This window comes from Callorhinus ursinus, unplaced genomic scaffold (assembly GCF_003265705.2).
Source record: "Callorhinus ursinus isolate GAN/ISIS: 27379988/994484 unplaced genomic scaffold, GSC_fseal_2.0 scaffold10, whole genome shotgun sequence".
Taxonomy (NCBI): Eukaryota; Metazoa; Chordata; class Mammalia; order Carnivora; family Otariidae; genus Callorhinus; species Callorhinus ursinus.
Window position 1 is genome coordinate 38,361,194 of NW_027397072.1, and position 24,004 is coordinate 38,385,197.

A 24,004-nucleotide genomic window follows, 5' to 3' on the forward strand; every position below is an offset into this window, starting at 1 on the left:
CTAGTCCTATGGTAAGGATTAAACAAGAAAGTTCTATCTATGAATGACCAGGCACACACAAGTGCACAATAAGTGATCTTTGCCTTCCTTCCACAAATGATTGAAGAATGTCATTGGCATGCCTTGCATTAAGCAAGTGTTCTGCACCTACCACACAGTAGGTGCTCAGCGAAGGTTTATTAATTTAATTTTATTCTTTTTTAAGATTTTATTTATTTGTCAGAGAGAGAGCACGCGTGGAAGGCAGAGGGAGAAGCAGACTCCCCACTGAGCAAGGAGCCCAATGTGGGACTCGATCCCAGGACCCAGAGATCATGACCTGAGTCGAAGGCAGACACTTAACTGACTGAGCCACCCAGGTGTCCCGAAGGTTTATTAATTTTAATGGAAGGAATCTCCACTCAGCCCCCTGGAAGATTGTGGCTACTGGTAAGAGATGGACAAATCATATTTTACGGAAAAAGAATTCCTTAAGAATTCATTTGTACCATAGAGTCCCTAGGACCCAGACGATGCATTTAAATAGTATTGCATTTTCTGAAAACTGGTTTACATATAACTTATTGGGAAGCCCGTGCACTGTGCAAGGCAAGGCCCACCACCCCTTTTGCAATTCACTGGTAGTTGATGCTGTACTTGGGCTATTTTTTTTTTTTTTTCTTTTCCACCACACTCACTCAGGATGAGCTCTTTCTGGAAACACCTGGGGGCCTTTGATGAGAGGCCCAAACCTTCCAGCTACCTCCCAGGTCAGACTCCAGGCCCCAGGACCCCCTTTGCCCTGGGCTTGGCCCCCGGGGAATGATTCATAATTAAGAGAAAAAAGCCCTCTGCTTTCTGTTTCCTCCTCCTCCTCTGAGCAGGCGGCCAGGGAAGGTGGAGAGGTTGGAAGGGGGATGGGAGAGCCGACTGGGGCCTGGGATTTTGATTGAGAGGCCCCATTATCCACACTCTTAAAAAAATAACCGAATCTTTTCCTTTTTTATCTTGACCAATCTCATTTCACGCTCCAGAAGAGGAAGGGAGGGAGGGAGGGAGTCCAGGGCCAGGAGGGAGAGAGGAGTCGGTATTCTGTATTTTCAACGCTGCATTAAGCACATCGCCACGGTAACCAGGCAGCAACAAGTGCTAGCTCAGCAGGTTCCCAGGGAGTGCAGATCCTCCTTCCCTCCCTCCTGTCTCCCTCCTCCCTCTCCTCCCTCTGCCCAGGAGAGACCAGCCCACCTGCCTCAGCGAGGAGGGGGGGGGGGGGGGGGGGGGGGGGGCAGAGTGGGTGGCTGTTGAAGAATAACCCTGGCCAGGGAGGGAGGGAAGCAGGCCTGGGTGGATGTGCTAAGTCTCTGGGGTCAGAGCCACAGAGGCTGGCATGGGCATCCCAGATGCCTGATTCAGAGCCCGTTCCAGAAGCTCCGGGTCCTAGGGCCTCTTGAGGCAGTAGAAATGGCTCGATTCTGCCCTCTCCACCCTTGGGTCCTTCCTCTATGGTTCTTGAAAGAGTGAGTGCGACTCGCCCAAAGAAACTCCCCTTGTCTTCCTCCCTTGCCTAGACCTTGACACCCTGGGTCACTGCTGGGCAACGATCACGCTGGTAGATAAAGAAACCCAAAGGACTGGCAGATAGGAATCCAGGACAGTTCCAGTGATGGTGGAGAAATCCTCCCAGCTCATCTCCCTGTAGTACCTTTGGAGTCCCTAGAACGTGGGTCCCACCCATGCAATGTGGAGTGAGGGCGGGGTATAAAGGAAGGTATATGTCAACCATCTTCGTCATCATCATCACCAACACCATTCGTACTCAGATTTTATAGAAAGGGCATACAGGTTCATCAGAGGGAAATGACTGGGAGACCACGGGTGGCTCGAGAGCCAGGTTGGTGTCTAGCTCACACGGTTCTGCGGACCCCTAGAGCACTCTCCATCAAGGCTGACTGAGTCAATGGAAGAAGTGGCAGAGCTTGGATTTGAACACTGGTCTGTCTCAGCCCTGCCCATTTCATCACGGGGAGTCTGGGAGCATGTGGGAAGAAGGAGGCTGAGCTGGGGGAGAGTTAAGGAGCCGGGACTGCAGTGACATCTTGGCTCAAGGCATTTACAAGATGTGCCCTTTGGTGGGTCCTTTGATGCCCTCTGGGAAGTCTGTGCATGGGACACACCCTACCTCTTGCCCCCTTTTGCTCCACCTTTGGCCAACACCTCCCGGTTGTAGGACTCCCCTCCTGCCCAGCCCCCTCCTTACCTGCCACCATGCCTGCGATGGCAGAGGAGGCATAGCTGCCCTGCCCGCTGGTGGGGATGTGGGGTGGGTATCCGGGCAGCGTGGGTCCCACCATCTCTCTCCCTGGAAAAATACAGCAAGGAATCGCTAGTTAGGCCATCATGGGCTCCTGCACTTCCTGTCTTGCTTCCTTGAGGCTCAGCAAGTCTTTTCCTCATGCCATGGCCCCTCTCTCCAGAGCCATTCTCCAAACCCAAGTCCCCCCTCATCCCTCCTTCGAGTTCAAGCTCTCCCCTCTGTCTGGCCTTCGGCAGGACGCAGGCTCCACCATGCCGGGAGCACTGGCTAGTGCAGTCCTGCCCTGTGGCCCGTCCTCTGATGATTGCACTTGCGTGAATCTTAACTCACCCATAAAAATGTCATGGTATTGGAGGGAGGCGGGGGCTATGTCTTCTGGGCCTTTGTTATCCCCCCAGCGTCCAGCACAGCAGTGGGTGCCGCTGCCCTAAGTAATACAATGCCCTAAGGGCCACTGGACTGAGACCTCATGGTCTCTCAGCCCCAGCTCTGAGGATCAAGGAGGAGGCCCTACAAACGATGGCACAGGTGTGGCCTTTGGGCCACTACCTTTGACTACCCTTTTTTGGACCTGTGGCAGACATTGCCAATCAATCACTGCACTGTTTTCCAGTGGGCCCGAAAGGGTGTTCCTCCTCCTCGACCCGGCCTTCCACGTGGGTACAACCTATCAGAGCTGTAAAGGACACAAAACCTAGGGGGCGATCCCTGACCTAGAAAGGAGATGTGGGCTGAGAGATATTTAGTGTTTACACGTGAATATGAACCACACATCTGTCAACCCCATTCCTGAGGGAAAAACAAAACAAAACAAAACACATTTTCAGCAAAACAGACACCCATCTCTCTCTTAATAATTTGAGGGTAATGCCTTTGCCTTGGTGGCACTGAGGTAGCTCTGGAGAGACCTGATTTCCCTGGTCCCACCTCTTCCTTACACCTGGAAGTCGAGCTTTCCCGTTTTGGAGGCCCCATCTGACCGGGTGAGCTTCTTCCACAGCTGCCACGTCCTGCAGGCCCAGATCAGATTCTCCCTCACCCGAGGATTCTTGGCAATACATCCTGGTTTGCCTACCTCTGTCCAGGTTATGACCACAGTCCCAGCATATTTATTAATAATGTCCATTTCACTCTCAAATGCCCCCATGTGAACGATGAATTACTCGGTCATCCCAGTTCTTGGTGATGTTTACAGGGTTTCTCAACTTCAGCACTATTGACATTTGGGCCCAGATAATTCTTTGTGTGGGGGCCATCCCGTGCACGGCAGGACATTCAGCAGCATCCCTGGTATCTACTCACTAGATGTCACTAACAGTTCTCACCCAGTGTGACAACCGTAAATATCTCCAAATATTGCCATATGTCCCCAGGGGGTAAAATCACCCTGGGTTGAGAACCACTATGTTTACTTATGACCATTTCTCCCCAAATGCCTCTGCCACCCTGGGGGCAGCTTCTTCTCCCAGGACTTACGTGGACTCCCTGTGAGCCTGTCAATCAACCTGCCAAGATCGTCCTCTCTACAGCCCTGCTTGTCAAACTTTTCTCCCTGAGGTTCCCCCTCAGGTCCCCCATGCTTCAAACTCCTCAGGGGGTGGCCAGGAATGATGAGAGGGAAGGTATGGCCCATGGAACCTTATGAGTTGTCAATACGTATCGGAGTGACTAATTCTTACCTCGATTTCTAGAGATTCCCTGAAGACAATTTGTGCATTCAGTAAAGATTTATTGAGTAAGTATGATGTCCTAGGCACTTTTCTGAGTACTAGGGATACAGCAGTGAGTAAGAATGCTAAATTAGCAAGGCCAGCCATTAAATCAAGATGGGGCATGAGTTGGGATGAGCATGTGGAGCCAAGCCTAGGGGTTAGCAAACAAGACCAGGCCTTCTGGGCTTCTGCCCTTTCTCTGGAGGGAAGGGTCTAGGAACCAGAGGACCTCAGTCCTTAGTCTGTTTCTACAGCTAATATTCTAAGTGCCCTCAGATCAGCTACCTATGTGTCCAAGCTTGTTTCTTCTTGGGCAAAATGGGAGAAAAACAGTAAGAGTAGCCTTACGCGCCTTATTACTATCGCTATGGTGTTACCAGCATAATTCAGAGCCAGGGTTTCACGCTACAGGTGGACATTGATCAGTGCAATGGACACCTTCTATAAATTGTTACATGTCATGGGAACCATTATAGAATAAATCCTATTTGAATGAGCCATCAGTGTTCATTATTTAAAACTATGTGTATGTTTTCATAAAAATAAACACCACCTCCTAATTTGTTTGACTTCTGGTACAATGTGCAGCTATGGTTGGTGCTGGACCAAACAGGGTGGAATCTACCAGAATTCTACAGGTGGGTTCAGTTCACTTGACCCAGGGTCCAAACAAAAGAGGAATTGGAAACCCAGGGGAGGCAAGGAAATTTTAGTATATTTAGAAGTAGAGGGAGGAATATGCAGGAGATATACCAAGGTAAAATCTGGTTTTCTTCAAAGAAGAGTGCAATACAATCAGCTATCAGATTCAGCCCCCTCGGCCCTCAGATGAAGCACCTGGCCAGGTACTGGAGCCTATGAGAGCAAGGGGTGACAGAAGCCTGTAAGGGGCAGCACGGGTACAGAGGATGGACAGCTGCATGCATAGGAGGGTGATGGAAGAGACTGGTGGCTAATTCAGGTCCGAAGTCTTCTCTCTTTCCTCTTTCTGCTTCCTCTGGGAAAGTGAGAGAGAGAGAGAGAGAGAAGACAGCTCTAGATCCAAGCCAGGCTGTGGCTGAGTGACAAACTATTTAATTGCTCTGAATCACATCTTCCTGTCTGTCTCACGAAGAGCTAGGTTAAATTAGAGACTGCAAATTAGGTTCAGCTTACCACTTAATTCTTTCATAGGGGCTCCAGGTACACTATGTGGAGCAGGATTCTGAGGCTGCATCTGTGTCTACCATGACTGGGGCTGGAGGCCAGGAGGTTAAGCCTTGGCTCTCAGGCCACCTCTCTGCTGGAGCTGGCCTAGGTACTCTCCAGGGCTCCTGTGGTCCCACATTCCCCCTTTCTCCCACCTGCATCTATCCCTTTCCATCACCTGACCCTGCTGCTTCTTGAGCTTTACAGCTCAGTGGGCCAAGCACTGGGGCATGTGCTCCCCTGAAGCCACAATTTAATTTAGTCACAGTTGCCCTGTCGGACCCCATCCCATGAAACTAGCCCCTAGACTGCTCTTAGAAATAAATTCATCAGCCTCATTTCCTTAAATTCTGAGATTTTTAATCTTCATCTCTCCTTGGTCACCAAGTTTTCTCCCAGTGAGGCAGAGGTTTCTGAATTAAAGAACACCCCCAAAGGTTTCCATGAAAGCTGGCCCTCCTGGAAAGCCGAGGAAGACTTTCTACAGGATGGCTCTCACCCAGGCTGTGGCACCTTAAACTCCCCTGTCAATCCCTCAAAACTCTGCTTCGGTTCCTTAAATAAGTGGTTTCTTCCAAAAAGCCGAGAACCTTGCAACCTTCTCAGATATGAAACCACAGAAGCCATGAGGTAGATGCGCTCCAACGTGGCCTAACCGTGACCTTTAACTGACTTACTTATTTTTAAGGCTCTTCATCATGAGTTTCTTTGATTTGTAACTCCTCAGCACTCAAATATACTTCCAACATGGCCCTATTTTTCAGAAGGTGATGTAGACACAGATCCATGATGGCTGGCTGTGAAGGGGTTCTATAAGAAAACACGAGCACCCCAGAAATATTGATAAATGTTCTAAATATTGGTAGCATCCCTTGGAGGAATTCAGAAGGTAGAGGTGATTTCAGACAATTTTATTTGCCCACTTTGATGCCTGCCCTCTACGTGACCCCTTTTTAATTCCTTATCTTGTTCTGATAGCAAAGAAAATTTATAGCAATCCAGAAATCTCTTTGGCAGGACTAAATATAATTTCGCACAAAAGAATGGAGGCGGGTAATGGACTCTTTGATGATAACACCAAACTCAGAGCTTTCTGATCAACTGAGCTGGAATCAGCCCCAGAGCAGCCAGGACAGGGACGGCCTCAATATCCCTCTTACAAGTGCGCTGGGACCCAGACTGGGGCATCTGAAGGGAAACAGCAGGAATATTAGGGGCAAGCCTATTGTTCCCCAAACTCCGATGCTTCATTTTTGGCTGATTAGGGAGAAGCGGAGACCCAGAAGGACAGTCACCCTGAAAATTGCACTATCAGAGCCCCTGGGCAAGGAGAGGAAGCGACCCCAGGGGGAGATGGTGATGCAGCAGGGAGGGTCTTAGGAAACCACTCAGAGGAGGCGAGCCGGGAGGGCCAAGCTGAATCTGGAATGAACACTCACCTGGTCCTGCCTCCTCCTCTTGTCTGCAGCACTACCTCAGAACAATTTAGTCTTGGCTACCTTCTCTCTCTTCCAGGTTCACCTCTTCCTCCCTTGGATCGATTTCTAGCCCCCTAAACTCTTGAGATCCTTCCTCCCAACCTTTCTTCTCCCTGGATCTCCTCCCAGCCCGCTCACCATGGCTCAGCCACATGGTAGGCACTTAGGTCCATTCTTGACCAGAGGCTGCAGGTGGATAGTCTTCAAGGAGCTCCAGGCCTACACCCTGGGCTCTGCATGGACACCAGCCATCGGGTACCTTGTGCCGGAGCCACAGAGCCGCCTCAGCTCTGTGAACTGCAGCCCTGACTTGCTTCCTGCTCTTGGTAACCAGCCTGGACCCAGTCCTTCCAAGTCTGGGCATCTCTTGCTTTTCTCAGAGCCCCCGCCTCGGGTGCCCCATATTTGGCCCCTGGGCTGGGCCCTGCAGCCCCCCACTGGCTTCCACAGGGGCCACACTCTGCACCCTGGCATCTGTTGCAGCTTCCTTACCCCATGCGGGTAAGTATGCTTCATACCACTATCCAAGACCGCTTGCCACGGCCATCTGCCCTTCCCTCTCCACTCCACAGGGCCTGCCAAGTCTCTGGGCAGCTCACACAGTAACCGAAGTACTGCTCCCCATCATCACAAGCTTTGCCCACACCTCACCCCTTGCCTGCCTTATTGTAGCCCTCCTGGTCGGGCATTCACACCAAGCAGGCAGCCTCACCCAGTGATCGGGCCTCTCCACCCCGCAGTGGATTTGAATCCCTTTACTCCCTGGCTCCCCTCCCTCCCCCCCATCCCATTTTCTCTGGCTGACATCATTCCACTCAGCTCGCAGATTTTTCTCCTTTAATCACTTTGGTCAAAACAAATGACCCATCTCCGCTGACTTCACCCGCTTTTGAAATTTTGAACTCTGAGTCAACGTTAGCTTCCTTGCTCCACACCCCGAAACACTGCCTCTCTGCCCACACGCTGGACTTCCTTTGTTAACCCTTTACCTCTGTGCCCACCTCTTCCAAGAGGACCTCCCACATTAGATGTGGGGATGCACAGAGAATAAAAATCCCAGGTGCCTGCCAGACAGAAAATATACGGTCAGTTATAAGACAGGGTCTGTGAACTTGAATAAGACAACCCTGTGGTCCCTCTGGGCAGGTAGAGGTCTTGTTCTTCTGGTTTGGTGGTTTTCAAGTCCAGGGGCTTTTAGGGGGCAGAGTCCCGACTTCAAACAGCGTAGCTCTTCATTTGTCTGGTCTGGATACCTGGCTTCTATAAAAGCTGTCATTTCAAGAGAGTGTTTTGAGGCCCAGCAAGTTGAAAACCACTGGTCCAGAAGGGCTGGCTCACTTCTGGCTTCCTCCATGGGTTTTAAGTTCAATGCCTTGGGCCCACATCTGAAATAGTCCCATTTCTGAGGAAGCCTGTCAGATATCTGAAGAGGATTACGGGTCTCTGCTCCCTTTGCTCCCTCCACTTAAGGCCTTCTGCCCAAGCTAGACACCCTGACTCTTTTGGCTGCTGCCCAGGTTCTTGCTGGATGGGCTGATGTCCTTCTGCCAGGGAGACCCAGTTTGATTTGTAATTCGGTGTGCATGCAGGCTGAGCCCTCACTCTGCCAGACACCACATGCCTATTCAGGGACCTTGACCAGGCCCTTCTCCTTCCCAGGCCTGTTTCCCATCAGTATAAGGAGAGATTTGCTCTAGATGCCCCGGAGGGCTTCCAGCTTTAAATGTTTTGAGGCCAATGAGGTTCCTGATGGGAGGTCCCCTTGTTCTCCATCTCTCCAGTTGGTGAGTTACTCTGCCTCAGTGTTTTCCAAGGGTGACCTTGTTAAGCTGGGTTCAAGGAGAGCTACACTATGGAGACCCAATGGGAACGGACCCTGTTTTCTTTAGAAATTTGATCCAGAAATTAGCTACAGAAGCCAACGACTTTTTGCCCTCCAAAGTTCTTTTTTATTTCTCACCCAGACCAAGGGCTCACTGCTTTATACTGCCCAGCTCCTGACCTCAAGGTCCCTGCTGGTCCATGGGGCTTTGGGGCAAGGTTCTAGAAATCAGCCAGGCACCCCTCTTACAAGCATCCCCAGAGTGCCTGCCCGTCCCACGGCCTGACTTTGCCGGCACGGACGGAGCACCACATCTCGGCACGTCCAAAAGTTGCAGGAAGATGGAGGGAATAGAGTGATGGTGAACAGGACTGAGGGCCAGAGGGGGGGCTGGTCCCCAAAGCAGGGGGCTGGTGGCCGGCCCTGAGGACCCCCCCTCCCGCCCCCCGCGAGAGCTGCCCGGGACCTCCCTGTCGTACCTGAGAGGAGCGCCTGGCCCGTGAACTGCCCGTACACGGAGGCAGCATGGGGAAAGGCATTGAAGGGCGGGACCGAGGCACCGGCTGGGACCCCGGAGCCGACTTGCTGCAGATCCAAAAAGGCGGAGCTAGATAAAGAGGAAGGGGTGGAGCTAGAACTGGACACCTCGGGGGTTTCCTGCTTTATGGCGAAGGGTGAATGAGGATCTGCCGGAGGGAGGGAGACAACAAGGAAAGAGGGGTGTGAGATGATGGGGTGGGCACATGCACGAACCCAGCCATGAGATGTGGGGGTGGAGTGCGGGCGGGGCGCTGGGGCAGGCGGCTCCTCTCTGAGTCTGGGGGCAGCGGGAGGGGCTGCGCGGGGTCCTCAGGGTGAGTGAGGGAGGGGGCGAGAGAAGCTCTGCCTCCCTGCTGTGCCTCTGCGCCTGTGGAAGGACAGTGTGTGCCCTCTCCCCTGCCCCGCGGCGTTGGGGGAGCGAGGAGGCGCCCAGGAGGCCCTGGGCTACTACGAGGCGGGACCCTCTGGACCCACCTGGAGGCCTAACCGGCACAGCCCACCTCTCCTCTGCAGGCCCCGGGCCCTAGGCCCCTCCTCCTCAGGGCCAGCCACGCCCTGCCTTCCAGCCCCTCTGTGCAGCTGGGGCCACGTGGCCCAGGACATTCCAGGCATCGTACCTGCCACCACTGGGTAGGTCTGGTGAGTCGAGAGGTTGCGCCCCAAGGGTGTGTTGGAAGGGGTCAGGGTGGCCTTGCCGTCGTCCAGGGCGGCGCTGTTGAGCAAGGGCAGCGGGTAGAGGCCCTGGGGAACAAAGAGAAGTCAGCGCACAGAGGCCCTTGGCAGCAGGCCTCACTAGGGACCCTGAGGCCTAATCTCCGCAGAAGTGCGCCCTTCTTCACTGTCCCCTTCTTTCCACTCATTCTGGACTCCACTTAGCCTGTTTAATGGGTTCTTATGTTTCTTATTCTCCGACTCCACTCGCAGCCCCATCCCTGGCTCACAGCTTCCCCTCCTGCAGCCCTGGGATTCCAAAGCTGGCTGGTGGCCTGAGGGCTTGGCTGCGTGGCCGCCTCCTTCCTTGTCTCCCCACATGGTCTGGACCCACAGGACGCGGGGCGGGAGCAGTCTGCCTCGGGCGCGGTTCTAAGTGCTTCACTCGATTCATTAGTTTATTCCTCTCCAGATAGGAAGCACAGCCACAGGAAGGCCACGAAACCCGGCATGTTCCCCTATGGGGCAGAGGCAGGATTGAAACCCAAGGGGTCCGGCTGTCATGTCCATGCTTCCAAATGCTGCGCTAAACTGGATGACGTCATGACCATGTCCGTTTGCAAAGAGCTCACATGAGAGCTTTGCCCATGTTATCCTGTCTGTTGACCCCCAACAGCCCTGTGACGTGGGCAAGCGATGTTGTGTCTGTTTTATATGTGGAGAGCCTGAAGCCCAGAGGGGCCAGTCCCCAGACAAGAATGACACAGGTACTAAACCGCCCCCGGTGCTCTTTCCTTCAGGGAAGCGGCAGACGTGCCCCCCACGCCCACCGGAATAGGGGGCTGTCTTCTTTCTCTCCTCTATATCCAAGTCAATATAAATTCGCTGCTTCCGCTGGAAGGTGATTCTTGGGGTTAATTTTGTTAAGGAAAAAAAAAAAAACTCGATCAAGTACCTGCGGGGTTTTCTTTCTCCCTTGTTCAGTTACGGGCAAGCGCGCACTACCCCTCCCCGTGACTCCCTCCCTCGAGGGGACAAGACAGCACACGCAAGCACACACCTGTCCCCCACGAGTGAGTCACACACGTCACAAATACACTCTTGTGTGCAACAGTACAATCAAGGAATGCTCCGCAGTTACATAACAGCTCCACTAAAGGCAATCACTTCCAAGGATTTCCGTGGAGCCGGTTTCTCCAAGGGGCCCCGGCGCTTTCTGGTTGCCTGCCAGGCACTTTTGGAAGCTGCAGGCAATTCTAGAGGCCACCAGGGCGTCGTTATCATGTAGCTGAGATTACTGACTAAATGGTGCTCTGGTTCCATGCTTTCTGAGGGGGGCTTGCTTTAAGGCGGGGCGGAGCTGCTTAGAGCCAGGCTTAATGAAACTGAGCAAAATACCTAATTTCTAGAGAGTGTAAGAAAAGTTTAAAATGCCTTATGGATGTGTTGATTTGATAACAGATACCTACTCAAAATCCCATAGCTTTCCCAAATCCAGACAATTCAGTGGGGGGAGAAAAAAATCCCCCAATCCTCCCAAAGTCCCCAGTCATCCCAGTGATGGCTGGATTTCTTCCCGGCATTGAACTTGAATTGGGGTGCAGAGTGGCATAATGCTCTAGCACGAGGGCCAGTTTGAGGCCTGGGTCTGCAGTGAACAGCCACGTAGCTGTGGGCTCCTCGACCCCTCTGAGCCATGACTTTCTCATCCTTATAACAGGAAGAATAGAATCTGCGTCACCAGGCTGATGTAAGGATTACCTGAGATTTTTTTTATACATACATTGAGTGCTTAGCCCAGAATGCCCAATACGTTGCTCTAATAGGTATTATTATTTGTGAATTCTGTGAAGAGTCATAAGCTGCAAAATTCTCGGTCTGTGTCATAATATTCACATTCTGCTGATCTGTTCTTGTTGCACTTGTAAAATAGAGGACAAAGAACCTCACTGTGACTCCTAACTGTGCCTGGTGGTGAAATAGCAACCAGGAGTGAGGCCACATGGTGTTTCCGTTGAATGCTTTCCCCCTTGTTGATCTTACAGGAAAGATGACTGTGCCGTCCCCGATCCTGAAGTCGGGTGTGCGGACCTGTGATTCTCTCTCTCGGCTCCCCAGGCCAGAGGGCCTTCCTGGGCCCAGGTGAGAGCACACAGTGCCCTTCGACGGCACAGTCCGAGTCACCAAGGACAGGAAAGGCAGGGGCTCAGACCTAAGGAGCCCTCGGCACAGGCTGGATGCTCCCTGCCCCTCACCACCCAGCCGGGTGAATGAATGAGCAAGTAGAAGATTGACTGCGGGAGGAATGAATCATGGATGGACACTGCTGAGCCTCAGCTTGCTTATCTACAGGACAAGAGGTTGGAACAGTTCCATGGTTTTCCAAACTCTGTTTCTCCAGCCTTCGAGTAAGAACTGACATAGAAGCATTATATCTAGAAACAGGGCACCAGCGGGCCAGTCTGAATGAAACCAGGGCCGGCAGACCTGAGCTCCGCAACCGTTCGCTCCCCCAGGCTCTGACCACCCTCCCAGGCCCTGGGTTATCTCAACACAAATGCAAAGACTGGTCTCCGTGGTCCCCGAGGTCCCTGTGGCTCTAAGACTCTCGAAGACCACAATTCCCAGGCGCATGGGCCAGCTTGGTGCTGGTCTCGGTCTCCCTGTCATCATCAGGCAGGGCCCGCTGGGGGCTCAGCCATGGAGCCAGGAGGTGGCCCTCAGACCCAGCGGGTGCCCAGCATCTCAGCAGCAGGGTTTCTGCAGGACAGCGGGTGCTTGCACACAGAGCGGGCTCCCTGTGAGCGAGCCCACAGCTGCGGCCCCACTTCCCTCCGGGAGCCATGTGCTGACTCTCGGATGAGCACCCGGGTCCTCTCCCCAGGTCTGCTGACGGCCAGCTTTCTCTGCACCCCCTCGTGGTGGCCGTGGCCCAGGCTGATAAAATCGCTGACGCAGATTGCCTGCCCAGCTGCGGCGCTGGCGTGGGCCCAGCAGCCCAGACGGTGCCTGGCGACAGTTCAGCTGCTTACTGGCATCGTCCACATTGTCCTGCTCAGACTTTCAAAGCGTAAGGCTTGCCTCACTCCTGGATCAAATGACAGCATGAGCAAAGTGGGGTGAGCAGACCCACCCTAAGGGAATTCCTCAACTGGTGGACCTGGGGAGGGGGGATGGGGGATGGAAGCCGCGGCTACTGGGGACAGATGCACATGAACGGAGGGACCAGTGGTCCTGGAAGTTCTGTCAGAGTTGCGGAGTCTCTGCTGGGCTGGGGGGGGGGGGGGGGGGGGGGGAGACCAGTGACATCTCTCTTAGCTTTTCCCAGAAGCTGACCCACTGTAAACCATTTCACCCATCCTGAGCACTAGAAATAAAAACTCCCCTGTAACTTGCAAATTATTGTTCTGGATTTCTCAGCTCACTCACCAATACACCTCTACTGAGTATCTATTCTAAGAGGGGCACCTTGTTGGTGCCAGAGATTAAAAAAAAAAAAAGATGCTTCAAGATGCTGCCCTGCCTTATGAAACCCACTGCCTACACCCCTGCCCACTGGACAATTATGGTATGCCGTGAGAAGTTACTGGAGTGGTGTGCTGGATGGGCGGAAGCACAGATGAGGGAGAGATGAAGCATGTCTGGGGGCAGGGCGTGATTCATGGGTAAGTGATGCTTGAGCTGAGTCATAACGGCCAAGCGGTACTTTTCCAGGCAGAAAGGTGGAAGGCAAGGTGCTCTGCGGGGCGTGCATGCAGTGTGCCAGTGCAGAGGGGTGTGAACGAGAATGACATGCTCGTGAGCGTGAGTAATGCAGATCAACGGTGTGCAGGTGTGAGTGGCCAGAGGTAGGCCGGAGGTGCTGGTCGAGGTCATGGTGTAAGGCTTTGAGCAGCCGCTTCAGAGCTGTGGGACCTGACCCTGCGGTCTGGGAGAGCCCCAGAGGACAGAGGGATGGCATGGCCTGGGTGTGGTGCTCTTCCAGAAAGGGTGGAGCTCAGAGGCTAAGGGTGACAGAAGGCAAGAGGGCTGGGGGGAGGAGAAAGGTGCCCGCATCTGGTAAAAGAAAGTCTGTGTCGACTTGGAGCTGCATGAAGCATGCGCCCTGAGCCCACTGGCACAACTTCTAGTTGCTTTGGTGGCAAGACTGCAGGCTGACTAGGAGTCTTCCAGAGACTGTGCTTTGCTGGGCCCCTGCCTGCCACTGCTCCGGGGCTCACCTGGCTGCTCACCTGCTCGCCTTTGGTGTGGCTGGGGGAGGCATAGGCCTCCGGGTAGTGCTGCCTCTCGAATGGGCACTCGAGCGGCTCAAGGTGGTGCTGGCTGAAGGCGTCCGTGCGCAGGTGCTTGCGGGGCCCGCTGCTGCTGCCCTGGGAGTCGATGCTCAGCCGGCAGCTGTCCTGGTCACCTGGCATCCCCAGGCGGGGAGAAAGCTTTCAGGAGACCCATCTACCCATGCCCCAGGCCAGGGTGGAGGGGCCGACTCGGGCTGCAGAGGAACAGGAAGGATCCGGCTCCAGGCCGGGGAACTGTGGCCAGCTTAGGGCAGGCCATGTGCTGTAGGCACCTGCGAAGTCCAGAGCCACCAGTCCCCTTGGAGCCTGAGCAGACTGCCCTCCTGCACCCCCAACCTGCCCTCTGGTTCCCCAACACTCACTGTCGTCCATTTTCCTCTTGCTGTCGCTGCCAGGCTGAGCGATCCCCAGGAGCCCGTTGATGGAGTAGGTGGAGCCCAGAGAGTCTGACTGGGGTGACTCTGGGGGCGTTACGGCCGAGCTGGGGACTGCGGTGGGATGAGAGGGAGAGGGTCGGCATGTGCAGGGCACACCCCTCAGAGCCCACTAGCAGGAGGGTATCTTGGAGTCGAGGCTGCCTGACGTGTTGCCACCCCTAAGTATGTCAGTGCATCTTTCCTGGGACCCAGCAAGGCTTTGTCCCTGCGGAAGGGCTCAGTCCACGCTGGGGGTGTGTCTTCGTGGGCGTGTGTGTGACTACGGGCTTGCAGGTGGGTGTGCGTGTGCGAGGGTGAGCATGCCAGCACGTCAGCACTCACTCAGCGTATGTCCTGGGCTCAGGGACTTGGTGGCCACGCAGCTGTCCATGGGGAGGTTGAACGGTTGCTGTACTTTGGTCCGGATGATTCTGTAAGGAAGACGAGAAAGGCTATTAGAGAGAAGAGGAGGAAATAGGACTCACACGGCCCCGGATCCTGTGCCTTTTTGAGAGCTCACTTGGGTATCTTAGAGGCACCTCGAGTACAACCTGTCTGAAATCAAACCCCTGACCTCACTCCTCACACCTGGTCCTTCCCAGTGTTCTGTTTCATGATCAGTTCCACTGGTCACTCAAGGTGGAAATATAGGTGGAGCTTTACATCTGCCTCCCTCCCTCCTCTATTAAAACCATCATGAGGTTCTGTGGGTTTGACCTTGTAAACCTCTCCAGCATCGACTGACTCCTCTCTGCATGTCACTGTCAGCAACATAATGCAGGCCATCACCAGCTCTCTCCCCCCACTCCCGGGGATCACTCACTGGCCCACCCCTATCTGCTCTTGACCCTTTCTAATCTCTTCTCCCTATTGTAACCACAGTGGACTTTTTGAAATGCAAGTCAGCCTCCTGCTTACAGTCTGCCAAGTTTCTTATAGGTCACAGGTAAGAATATGTGACATGGCCACCAGCCTCTAAAGGGCAGTTTTTGCTGACATTTCCACCTCAGCCTATCTCGTGCTCCCCTTCTATCTGCTGGCTTTCTTTCAGCTTCTTGTCTAAGATCTGTGAGCCACAGGGCCTTTGCATATGCTGCCTCCAAGCTCCTTTGGCTCCCCTTTTCACCTAGTTAACTCTTATTCATTGTTTCTTACTCAGGAACATCTTTTCGTTCCTTCCTAAACCAAGCACCCTATGCTAACTCACATACCTCATGTTCCTCTCCTTAGGAGGACTTAGAGCTGCATTTTTACAATTGTGTGTGTGGGCACTTGATTAGTACTTGATTAGTGTCTCTCTTCTCACTAGACTATAAGCTCCACAAGGACAAGGATTGTGTGTTCCCAGGGCCTAGCACATTATGAGTGAATTACGTATACAGAAATGAATGAGTGAGTAAATGATTGATCGAGGCTGTGAGTGAATAATTGAAAAACCAAACAATTGAGTGAATGCTTGAATGAGGGCCAGGTTAGGGGTCGTGTGGCCCAGGAAAGGGTCACTTCGAGATTCTTTTATTGAATGAAAGAGGATATAGCGTGTGCGGAAGGAAACTGGCGAAGTACAACCCGGGGTGGGGTGGGGTGGGGTGGGGTGGGGGAGGGAGTGTCACAGAGCAGTGGGGAGGTGTGATACCTGCCCCACGGCGCCTGGGGTCTTCCTGCTTAATTCTTCAGCAGGAGTCCCCTTCCTAGGCTCTGTTCCACCCAAGCCAGGCCCTTCTTTGGGTCTCCGTCATGGTTCCCCCAAAGCCCAGGAGCCCTGCCCCCCGCGCCCCCCCCCCCACGCCGGCTGCTGAGTCCCTCTCACCTGTTGATGGAGCTGACACTGGGCACAGTGTCATTGTCACAGACACCCTCCGCCAGGAGCCGGTCTCGGATCTCCCAGGCAAACATGGTGGGGTTCTGCCGCTTATAGTCTCCAATCTTCTCCACCACCTTGGGGGTGGCCACCTTGGGCTTGGAGCCCCCTATCACTCCAGGCCGGATGCTGCCGGTCTCGTAGTACCTACTCCAATAGAGAACCCCAAAGAATTACCCAATAAGCAGGTGGGGTCTTCGGGCAGGGACTTAGCCAGAGACTCTTGTTCCTCTCCAAGGCTTCAGGGGGTAAAATGCACCCCCAGGGCTGCCCCCAGACACTTGATGTTCCTGGCACTGTCTGCTTCCCTTGCATGAGTAAGTTTATGCTGCTGCCAAACCAGAGCCCTCTGCTAAAGACTTCACCCTGGACACCTGGCTTCCTCTCTCTTTCCCTCCTGCCAGTCTCCTGCGTCTGAGCTCCCGCCAGAGCCAACTTCGGCACACAAACGATTTCCCTTCTTAGAAAGGAGGTTTTGCTGCGCATGCTCCGTGCGTACGTATAGGTTCACAGTGGTGGGTTTCTCTACGCAGCTTTCCGGGGTTAAATCTTGACTCACCGTTCTTGGCCATCCTGGCTTTACCCCTCCCCAAGAAGCTGGTTTGGATGGTTGGGCCCTCTGCTCTGTCTTACTGCTTCACCTTTGCTCCCCTACCTTCTCCCCCAGCCCCCACCTCCCGGCTGGCCGCTGGTTTTCTGCCAGATTACATGGTTCAGGTGGAAGCTATTCTTCCTGGACTCTGGAATGCCAGCCTGGCCTGGATCCCTGGCCATGTCCGGCCCCTTAAGCCAAGCCTGCTGTCTCAGGCTGTCCACTTTTCCTCTCCCCCGAGCCCCCAGCCAGCTGCTTTGGTAGATCCTTGACTTATGTCAGGATAATTTTCCCCTCTTTGGGTGGAAACTCTCTGGTCTCCTCTACCATAGAGTAAAGTCTGGTTCTTTAAAACTCTGCTTGTCTGTCATAACCATCCCAGGCTCAGCTCTCAGGGACACTGCAGCCCATCTTGGGAGCCCCTCTCCTGACCCGAACCAGGGAGTGCCCTTGCCATTGGCAACTTTAGTCAGGAAGCCAGGACTCTCCGCAGTTCAGCTACAGTCAGGTCCCTTTGCCTCGTTAAACCAGAACTCCTGCTGAACCCACCTGTGAGCTGGGTGAGGGAGGCAGGTGCACTGAGCTGATGCAAAGCCCCAAGTCCCCCAGGGCAGGGGCATTTGGAGAGTGGCTCTCCAGACTACGCTGTGTCAGCCCAGACACAGGGCTTTGCTGCCTCTGGTCCTTCCTGAACCTTTGAGTCAGTGGTCCTCAACTCTGGCTACAGAAAATTGGAATCCCTTGAAGGAGACTTAACACTATACAAAAACTTGAGCCCGTTCTCCTAAAGTTCTGCTTTAGTGGGTGTGGGCTGGGGCCTAGACATAATTTTTTTTTTTTTAATTAAGTTTCCCTAAGTGACTCTAATGTGCAACCAGAGTGATGAACCACTGCTCTGGAGTTGAGTGTTCATGACTGGTACATGGTCATCTCCTAAAAATCACAGCACCCGGGCCTGGCTCCCAGAGGGGATGCTGTGATTTATATGTAGGTCTGGACCAGGCCTTAGGGATCTACATCTCATCAAGGAACCCTGGTGCTTCCGTGGCAGGTGCTCTGGGAATTAAGAGTTTGAGAAGCACACTCAGACATCCCTCATGCGGGGGGGTGAGATTGCAGGAGCCACCTCTGATCCTGTGTCCTCTCCCTAGTGGTTCCATTTCCCGTGGTCTCAGCCAGGGTGGGGGTGGGGTGCTTTGGGGAAGATTCTCCTGCTTTAGGAGTAGAGAAGCCCCTAAAAATGAGAGATGGGGCAAAGGAGACAAGCGAGAGGGAGAAAAGAAAGGAAGGAGAAATGGACGGAGAAGGAAGCAAGGACAGGAAAGTAACAGAAGAGCAGCGGGCGGGGAGGCCGGGAAGCACCACCGGATGGAAGCTGGACATCGGGCGACCGAGTGCCCCGGGGGCAGGGGCGTGGCTGCCAGGTGGGCCGCTCCAGGCAAGCCCTGCAGGGAAGGTGGCACGTGGTGAATTTCGTGCTTACCTGCCAAGGATCTTGCTGACACAGCCATGGCTGACTCGGAGCTGGCGGGAGATGTCACAGGGCCGCACGCCCTGGTGGGCCAGGTCCACGATGCGTTGACGCACCACTTCAGGCAGGGGTCTGCCGTTCACAAAGGCCCCTCCCAGCTGGTTCAGCCCTCCGTGGCCTAAGAAGACAGTAGTCCCAGGAACAGCTATCAGGGCCGGGCAGGGCCAGGGGGTGGGAATTAGCCCTTGAGTGTGGGTGCGTTGTGCATGCGCGACCGTGTGCGTGTGAACTCTCACCATCGTGCCCTCTGGTGCTCCTGCTGATGGACCGCCTCCTCTCCCCCACTGTAGAGGGAGGCTAGCTCCCGTTGGGGAGGGTCACATATGATGCCAGAGGGACACACTGCAATCTGGGGACCGCTTGGGCCTGCTCAGTTTCCTCTCAGACCTTCAGCCCTTCACTCCGAATAACAACTAACTCCCCACCTTCTTCCCTCCCTCCAAAAAGTATATAAAGAGTTGGAGATGCAGGGCCTTCCCACTCTGATGCTGAGCTGTGTGATGCTGGTGAATGTCCCCTCTCCTCTCTGGCTCTCCTTTCCTTATCTATAGAACGAGGGCATAGACTACACCCGCGGTCTTTATGTTTGTCTTTGTCTTTCTTCTTAACACAGAGCCAGATTTTATCAGCACAAGTGCATTGAGAAACACAAACACAAACAAACAAAAGCAGAGCTTCTGTGGTCGAGCTGAGGCAGAGTGGGCCCAGGCCTTGTCTGTGGGCTCCCAGCGCAAGTGATCCCATGGCTTCTTCTCTCTCTGACAGGCCAGAGCACTACAAGGGCGGGCAGAGATCTCCCCGGCACGCGTTCGCAGGGGTTCCAGGCACATGACATGGCGGGCTGCAGGCTGTTGTGCAGAACGTGGACGTGCCGTGGATGTGTGGGCATGTTCCTTAGCGGCCTTGCTGCCTTGCCTTCTGCCCTCTGGCCCCAGCCTGTGCTTCATTCTGAGCCCATCTACCTAGTCAAGCATATATGTACTAAGTGCCTACCATGTGCCAGGCACTCTACCAGGTCCTGCAGGTGCCCAGGTGAATAAGGCGGGTGTGATCTCTGTTCTTGTCTCATGGGTTTACTAAAGTGAGGGCCCAGACCAACAAACAGCCAATCACCTGACCACGTGACCACTGCTGGGGCCAGGGCCAAGTAGGGAGTTATGGGGACCACTGGAGGGGACCAAGCCCAGGCTTGGGGGACTCTAGAAGGGTTCCTGGAGAAGTCTACGCTTTGACTGAAGGTAGAGAGGTGTTCACCAAGGGAAGGAGGGAAGGGAGAAAACTGTTCCAGGCAGTGGGAACAGCATGTGCAAAGGCTTAGAGGCAAGAAGGTACTTGTCTGTTAGATTTACCAACCTTCTCAAATCTTGCAAATCTCGAGACCCAGGCTGGGCTCATTCTGGGGCTAAGATCGCCCTTTTGTTGATGAAGAAACGGGCTTGGAGGGTATGAGTGACCTGCTTTCCATGACTTATGTGACTCAGCCTGTGTGAGGCGCCACCAGGCTCTGGCCAAGGATTAAGGCTTCCATCAGTGCTTCTTGGGTTGAGCCCTGTTCTATGGCCAGAACCAACCCTGGAACCTTGGCCCTACAGCCTGTGCTGAAGGTGCCATGATGTGGGCATGAAGGACACCTTTTCATACCAGGGTGTGATTTGGTGATCTGGCTGGGATGGTAGAGCTCCAGGGGTGGGAGTCAGGGGGAAGGGGCAGGCGAGGAGGAAGAGTCAGCCCCAAGCCTTCTGTGTGAGCCCGTTAAGGACTATTTATGGCCGAGGGTGGGAAGTGCCTCTACTGGGCACACAGTGCCCATTACTGCCCACGGACTTAGCACATTCAGAACTGCCTTGCCATGTCTCCTCGGGGGCCCAAGCCGGCTTCGGCAGAACAGTCAATTTCTCTTAAAAGAAAAAAAGAGGCTATGAGTCTCTGGCCTGGGCACTAAGTCAGGAGGAACAAGCCTGCTGGCCAAATACCCAGCAGGAGGGACACAGTGATCCATCTCTCTGCTGGAGGCAATTGGGTGAGCGTGGACACAATTTCCACTGTCCCATACAGCTTGTCCCAGGGAATGCTTTTCCACAAGGGCTGGGAGGACATCCCAGATAACCCACTTCTGAACCCCTTCCACTGGCTTCTCACGGCCATAGGCCATCCTTGGAGAATGGCTAAGCCATTTGACCCTCACTCCATCCTCGTGGTCTTTTGGCTCTTTGGGTCCAGACAATGAACACAAGGGGGCGCCAGACAGCCACCCAAACGCAGACAAGACCTTGAGACTGTCCAGCTTTGTCCCCATTTTCCAGAACTTAGGCTGCCACCTCAACCACCAAGGCTCAGGTGTTTGTGCTAGGACCTCTATATCTGGAAGCAAGGTTTCCTACAGGCGGAGTTCTTCACCCCTAGAAAGGTAGCAGGTTTAAAAAACCAAGCACCATTTTTGGGGTGACCTGAATTGGGTATTGTGCCTTAAAAAACAAACAACAACAATAAAAAACCAACCCTGTTTGTCTCTCTATTGAAAAAGCTATGTGGGCTATTGTCCTAAATCTTCCTGAAGGACTGATCAGGATCCTTAGAGACCCAAGCCCTCAGGAACTCTCCTTGAAACCTTATTTATTAGATCATCCAGCATCAGTGGGAAGGGAAAGGGGTACTCATACCTCTGGCCCTTAAACTATAAATTATCTAGTGCTTTATTTTATTTTACTGGCTTTGAATGACTTTGTGTTGCTGTACAAAGAGCATTGGGCCAGATTCCTGCATTGACTCTGACTGTTTTAATTTTATCATTTGAGAAAGTGGGTTTTTTTTTCCAGCCTCACTGTTCCCATCCATTGAATGGGACTTCTTGCTGTGTCTGCTGCTGACCCTATAACAACTGCTATAAGAAGATGGGGAAACGAGGATGTAGGAGTGTTTGGTTTGCTGAAAATTTTGATTTCGTGCAAAATTCTTCTAATTTTTAATATTTACACGGTTGAATGTTATGACCCCAAGCTTGGCCTTAGGGCTGGAACAGTGGTTCTCAAACTTGAGCATGCATCGGAATCACTTGGGGGGCTTGTTAAATCATAGGCTGATGAGCTCAATGCCCTGAGTGTCTGAATCAGCAGGTCTGGGATGGAACCAAGAATTTGTTTCTAGGAAGTTCCCAGATGCCACTTGTCTGGGGCCACATGGCGTAAACTACTGGTTTAGGCTGGGCGATGGCTGGTAAAGAAAATCAAGAGAGGAACTAAATACTTGTACCCCTACCACCTCGGCCCCGCCAGCTTTAAAGAATAATAATTCATACTGTTTTTATATCATAGTTTTCATTTCTTCATGTACGAAGTGCCTACCACGAAGGTGCAAAGCACTGAGGAAACCATCTTGAAAAGGACAAGGAACTGGCCCTCAAGGAACTTACAATCTTCGGGGGATCCAATCACATATATTGGGAATCGCCATGCTAAGGGAGAAGTTTCTTAAGAGAGATTAAGTTCAGGTGCTGGGGGAGTCCATAAGTGGTCAGTTGGAGGTTGCAGGGAGGGATGACTAGGAGGTAACCAGGTGAAGAAGTTTCCAGAGGAAAATAAATCCATGCACAAGGTCTTGGTGCTTTCAGGATATTGGAAGACACTTACTGTGGTGTAGGACAGGCAGGCAGCAGAGTCTGGAAAGAGCCTGCTGGCTGAAGATGGCGATGACCCCCGTGGTTTGAGGTTTTGAGCTGAGTCCCTGTAATGGAAGGACGTTTGTCCTTCCTGTGTCCGGTGTGGGGGAGTGGACTCCTTTGGGTGAGTCACCACCAAATGCCCAGAGGTGGGTGCAGCCTTCCTTCCTGCACCGGCAGGGGCTGGGCCACCCACTGTGCTGACCACCTTTCCATGCAGCTGTGGACAGGGTGGGCTTTGAGGCCGGAAGCCAGGAATGAGTGGGAGCCCCTGGTTGGGCTAGGAGGAAGGTGTGAACCAGAAAGAGGTTTGAAGCTTCCTAAGCAAAGGCCCTTTGCATGGTCTGGAGCGTCGTGGGTGGGGAGTGGTGGGCATGGAAGAGGAAGACAAGCCTGTCTGGCTGGACACGAGCAGGTTCTGAGTGTGAAGGCCCTCAGACAAAGGGATGCCAACTTTCCCAGGGCCAGAGAGGACTATTCTACAGTGAGGGGTCTGGAAGCCTGCAAAGCCCCAGCTGAACGGAGATGTATACTATGGAGAAGTGACCGTGTAGGGAGGAGTTAGGGCTTTCTTTGGTCATTTCTTCACCCCTTACAGAGCTCTGAGGAGCAGGAATGGTAGAAGGAAAAGAGAGGCTCATCGCACGAAACTCCTGTTACAGGCACCAATCCCACACCCTTAAGGCACACGGAGCGTTGTCCCGGGCCCCCCTAGTCCTCTATACGAGTCTCCATCATGGCATTGATTACGTTAATCGGTCTCTTTGTTTATTCTCTTTAAGGGCAGAGGCCCTGTCTTTGTCTACCTGGCACCTGTCACAAAAGTCTAATTAATGCTTATATACATGTGACAGAAAAGTGCTTTCCAAATGTGAGGGGCCGGTGTGCAGCCACTGTGCAGACTCCCCACGGTGGGATCCCTAAGTGGCCGACTCCAGTACTTTCCTCTTTCTTCCTGTTTCGTTCCTCACGCCTTTGCCCAGTCCCAGAGTGACACACTGGTTCGGTGGGTTGTTCTGGGAAAATTTCTCCTTAACTACCTGGGGCCTTTTGCTTTAGCTCCAAAGGGTGGCAAGGTGGCAGGACTATCACGGGAGGGGCGGTGGCTGCCTTGAGATGTCCTTTAGATCACACGGTGCCTACTCCCCTTCCACAAAGGAATGGCCTTGCTGGCGTGAAGCAGGCTCTGACATACTTAGCCTGGTGGCGTTGTCATCGCCCCTCGCCCCTCCGCATGCTCGCTCGCAGGCCGATGGTCTCCCACTGTAACCTCCCAGCTGCTCCCCTTGGCCCGGTGCCTTTCCGGAATAAAGGCCAGGGTCTCTGCCTCATACCACTCCTAGAGAAAATGTCCCAGGACCACGGAAACCTAGCGTTCCAACCTCTCGTTCCATCTCCCACCGCAAGCGTGCAGACTGGATGGCGCCAGCATCCATGGCTATGGGTTACCTAGGCACCTAGGCCTTGCTCTGGCACAAAAGGGGCCGGCACTCGGAGAAGGAACATTCCGCATCTGCCTTCAGCCCCGACCTGCTGCATGGCCTTGGTATCTGGGCCTTGCACCTCTGCTCCCCAGGCTAACTGGAGCCGAGAGACAGTAGCTGGCTAAAGCTGTGGCTTATGCCTCTCCTTCATTTCGTATTGACCCCATCACCCTTCTACCTGTTCTGGAACGCTACTCCACAAATTATCCTCATATTTCTTTTATGTTATTTACCTCTCCCTTTCTACTAGGTCTTTCCCCTGGGCCTACAAACACAATGAAATTCATCTATGCTGCCTCCCCACCCCTGCCCCCTCCCCCCAATATTCTCCCCTGGACTGTGAACTTTTTTCTTACTATTGTTTTAGACCAGATTTCTCAAGAAGTAGTCATACTTGCTGTTCCCATTGCTTTCATTCCCTTCCTGGCTGCTCATTGGTTACCCTGCCGTGTGCCTCGGGCTGAGCATGTACTCAGACACTCGGTA

At 53.4% G+C, this 24,004-nt stretch overlaps 1 protein-coding gene across 13 annotated transcripts in view; it reads right to left on the reverse strand.

Moving 5' to 3' along the window:
* PAX8 (paired box 8) overlaps positions 1-24,004 on the reverse strand; it is a 57,764-nt gene that overhangs the window by 7,362 nt on the left and 26,398 nt on the right. For 3 of the 13 annotated variants that reach the window (XR_012379738.1, XM_073897419.1, XM_073897416.1), the window contains exons 3-10: positions 18,332-18,497; positions 16,206-16,406; positions 14,738-14,826; positions 14,342-14,467; positions 13,905-14,092; positions 9,651-9,774; positions 8,973-9,179; positions 2,237-2,338 (exon numbers count right to left, since the gene is read on the reverse strand). Coding sequence is in view for 12 of the 13 variants with exons in the window: in XM_073897419.1 (XP_073753520.1) it covers positions 2,237-2,338; positions 8,973-9,179; positions 9,651-9,774; positions 13,905-14,092; positions 14,342-14,467; positions 14,738-14,826; positions 16,206-16,406; positions 18,332-18,497 (1,203 nt within the window). In the remaining variant the exon portion in view is untranslated. The remainder of the gene's footprint in view (positions 1-2,236; positions 2,339-8,972; positions 9,180-9,650; positions 9,775-13,904; positions 14,093-14,341; positions 14,468-14,737; positions 14,827-16,205; positions 16,407-18,331; positions 18,498-24,004) is intronic. The other 10 variants (XM_073897421.1, XM_073897423.1, XM_073897420.1 and 7 more) reach the window with 8 other exon arrangements.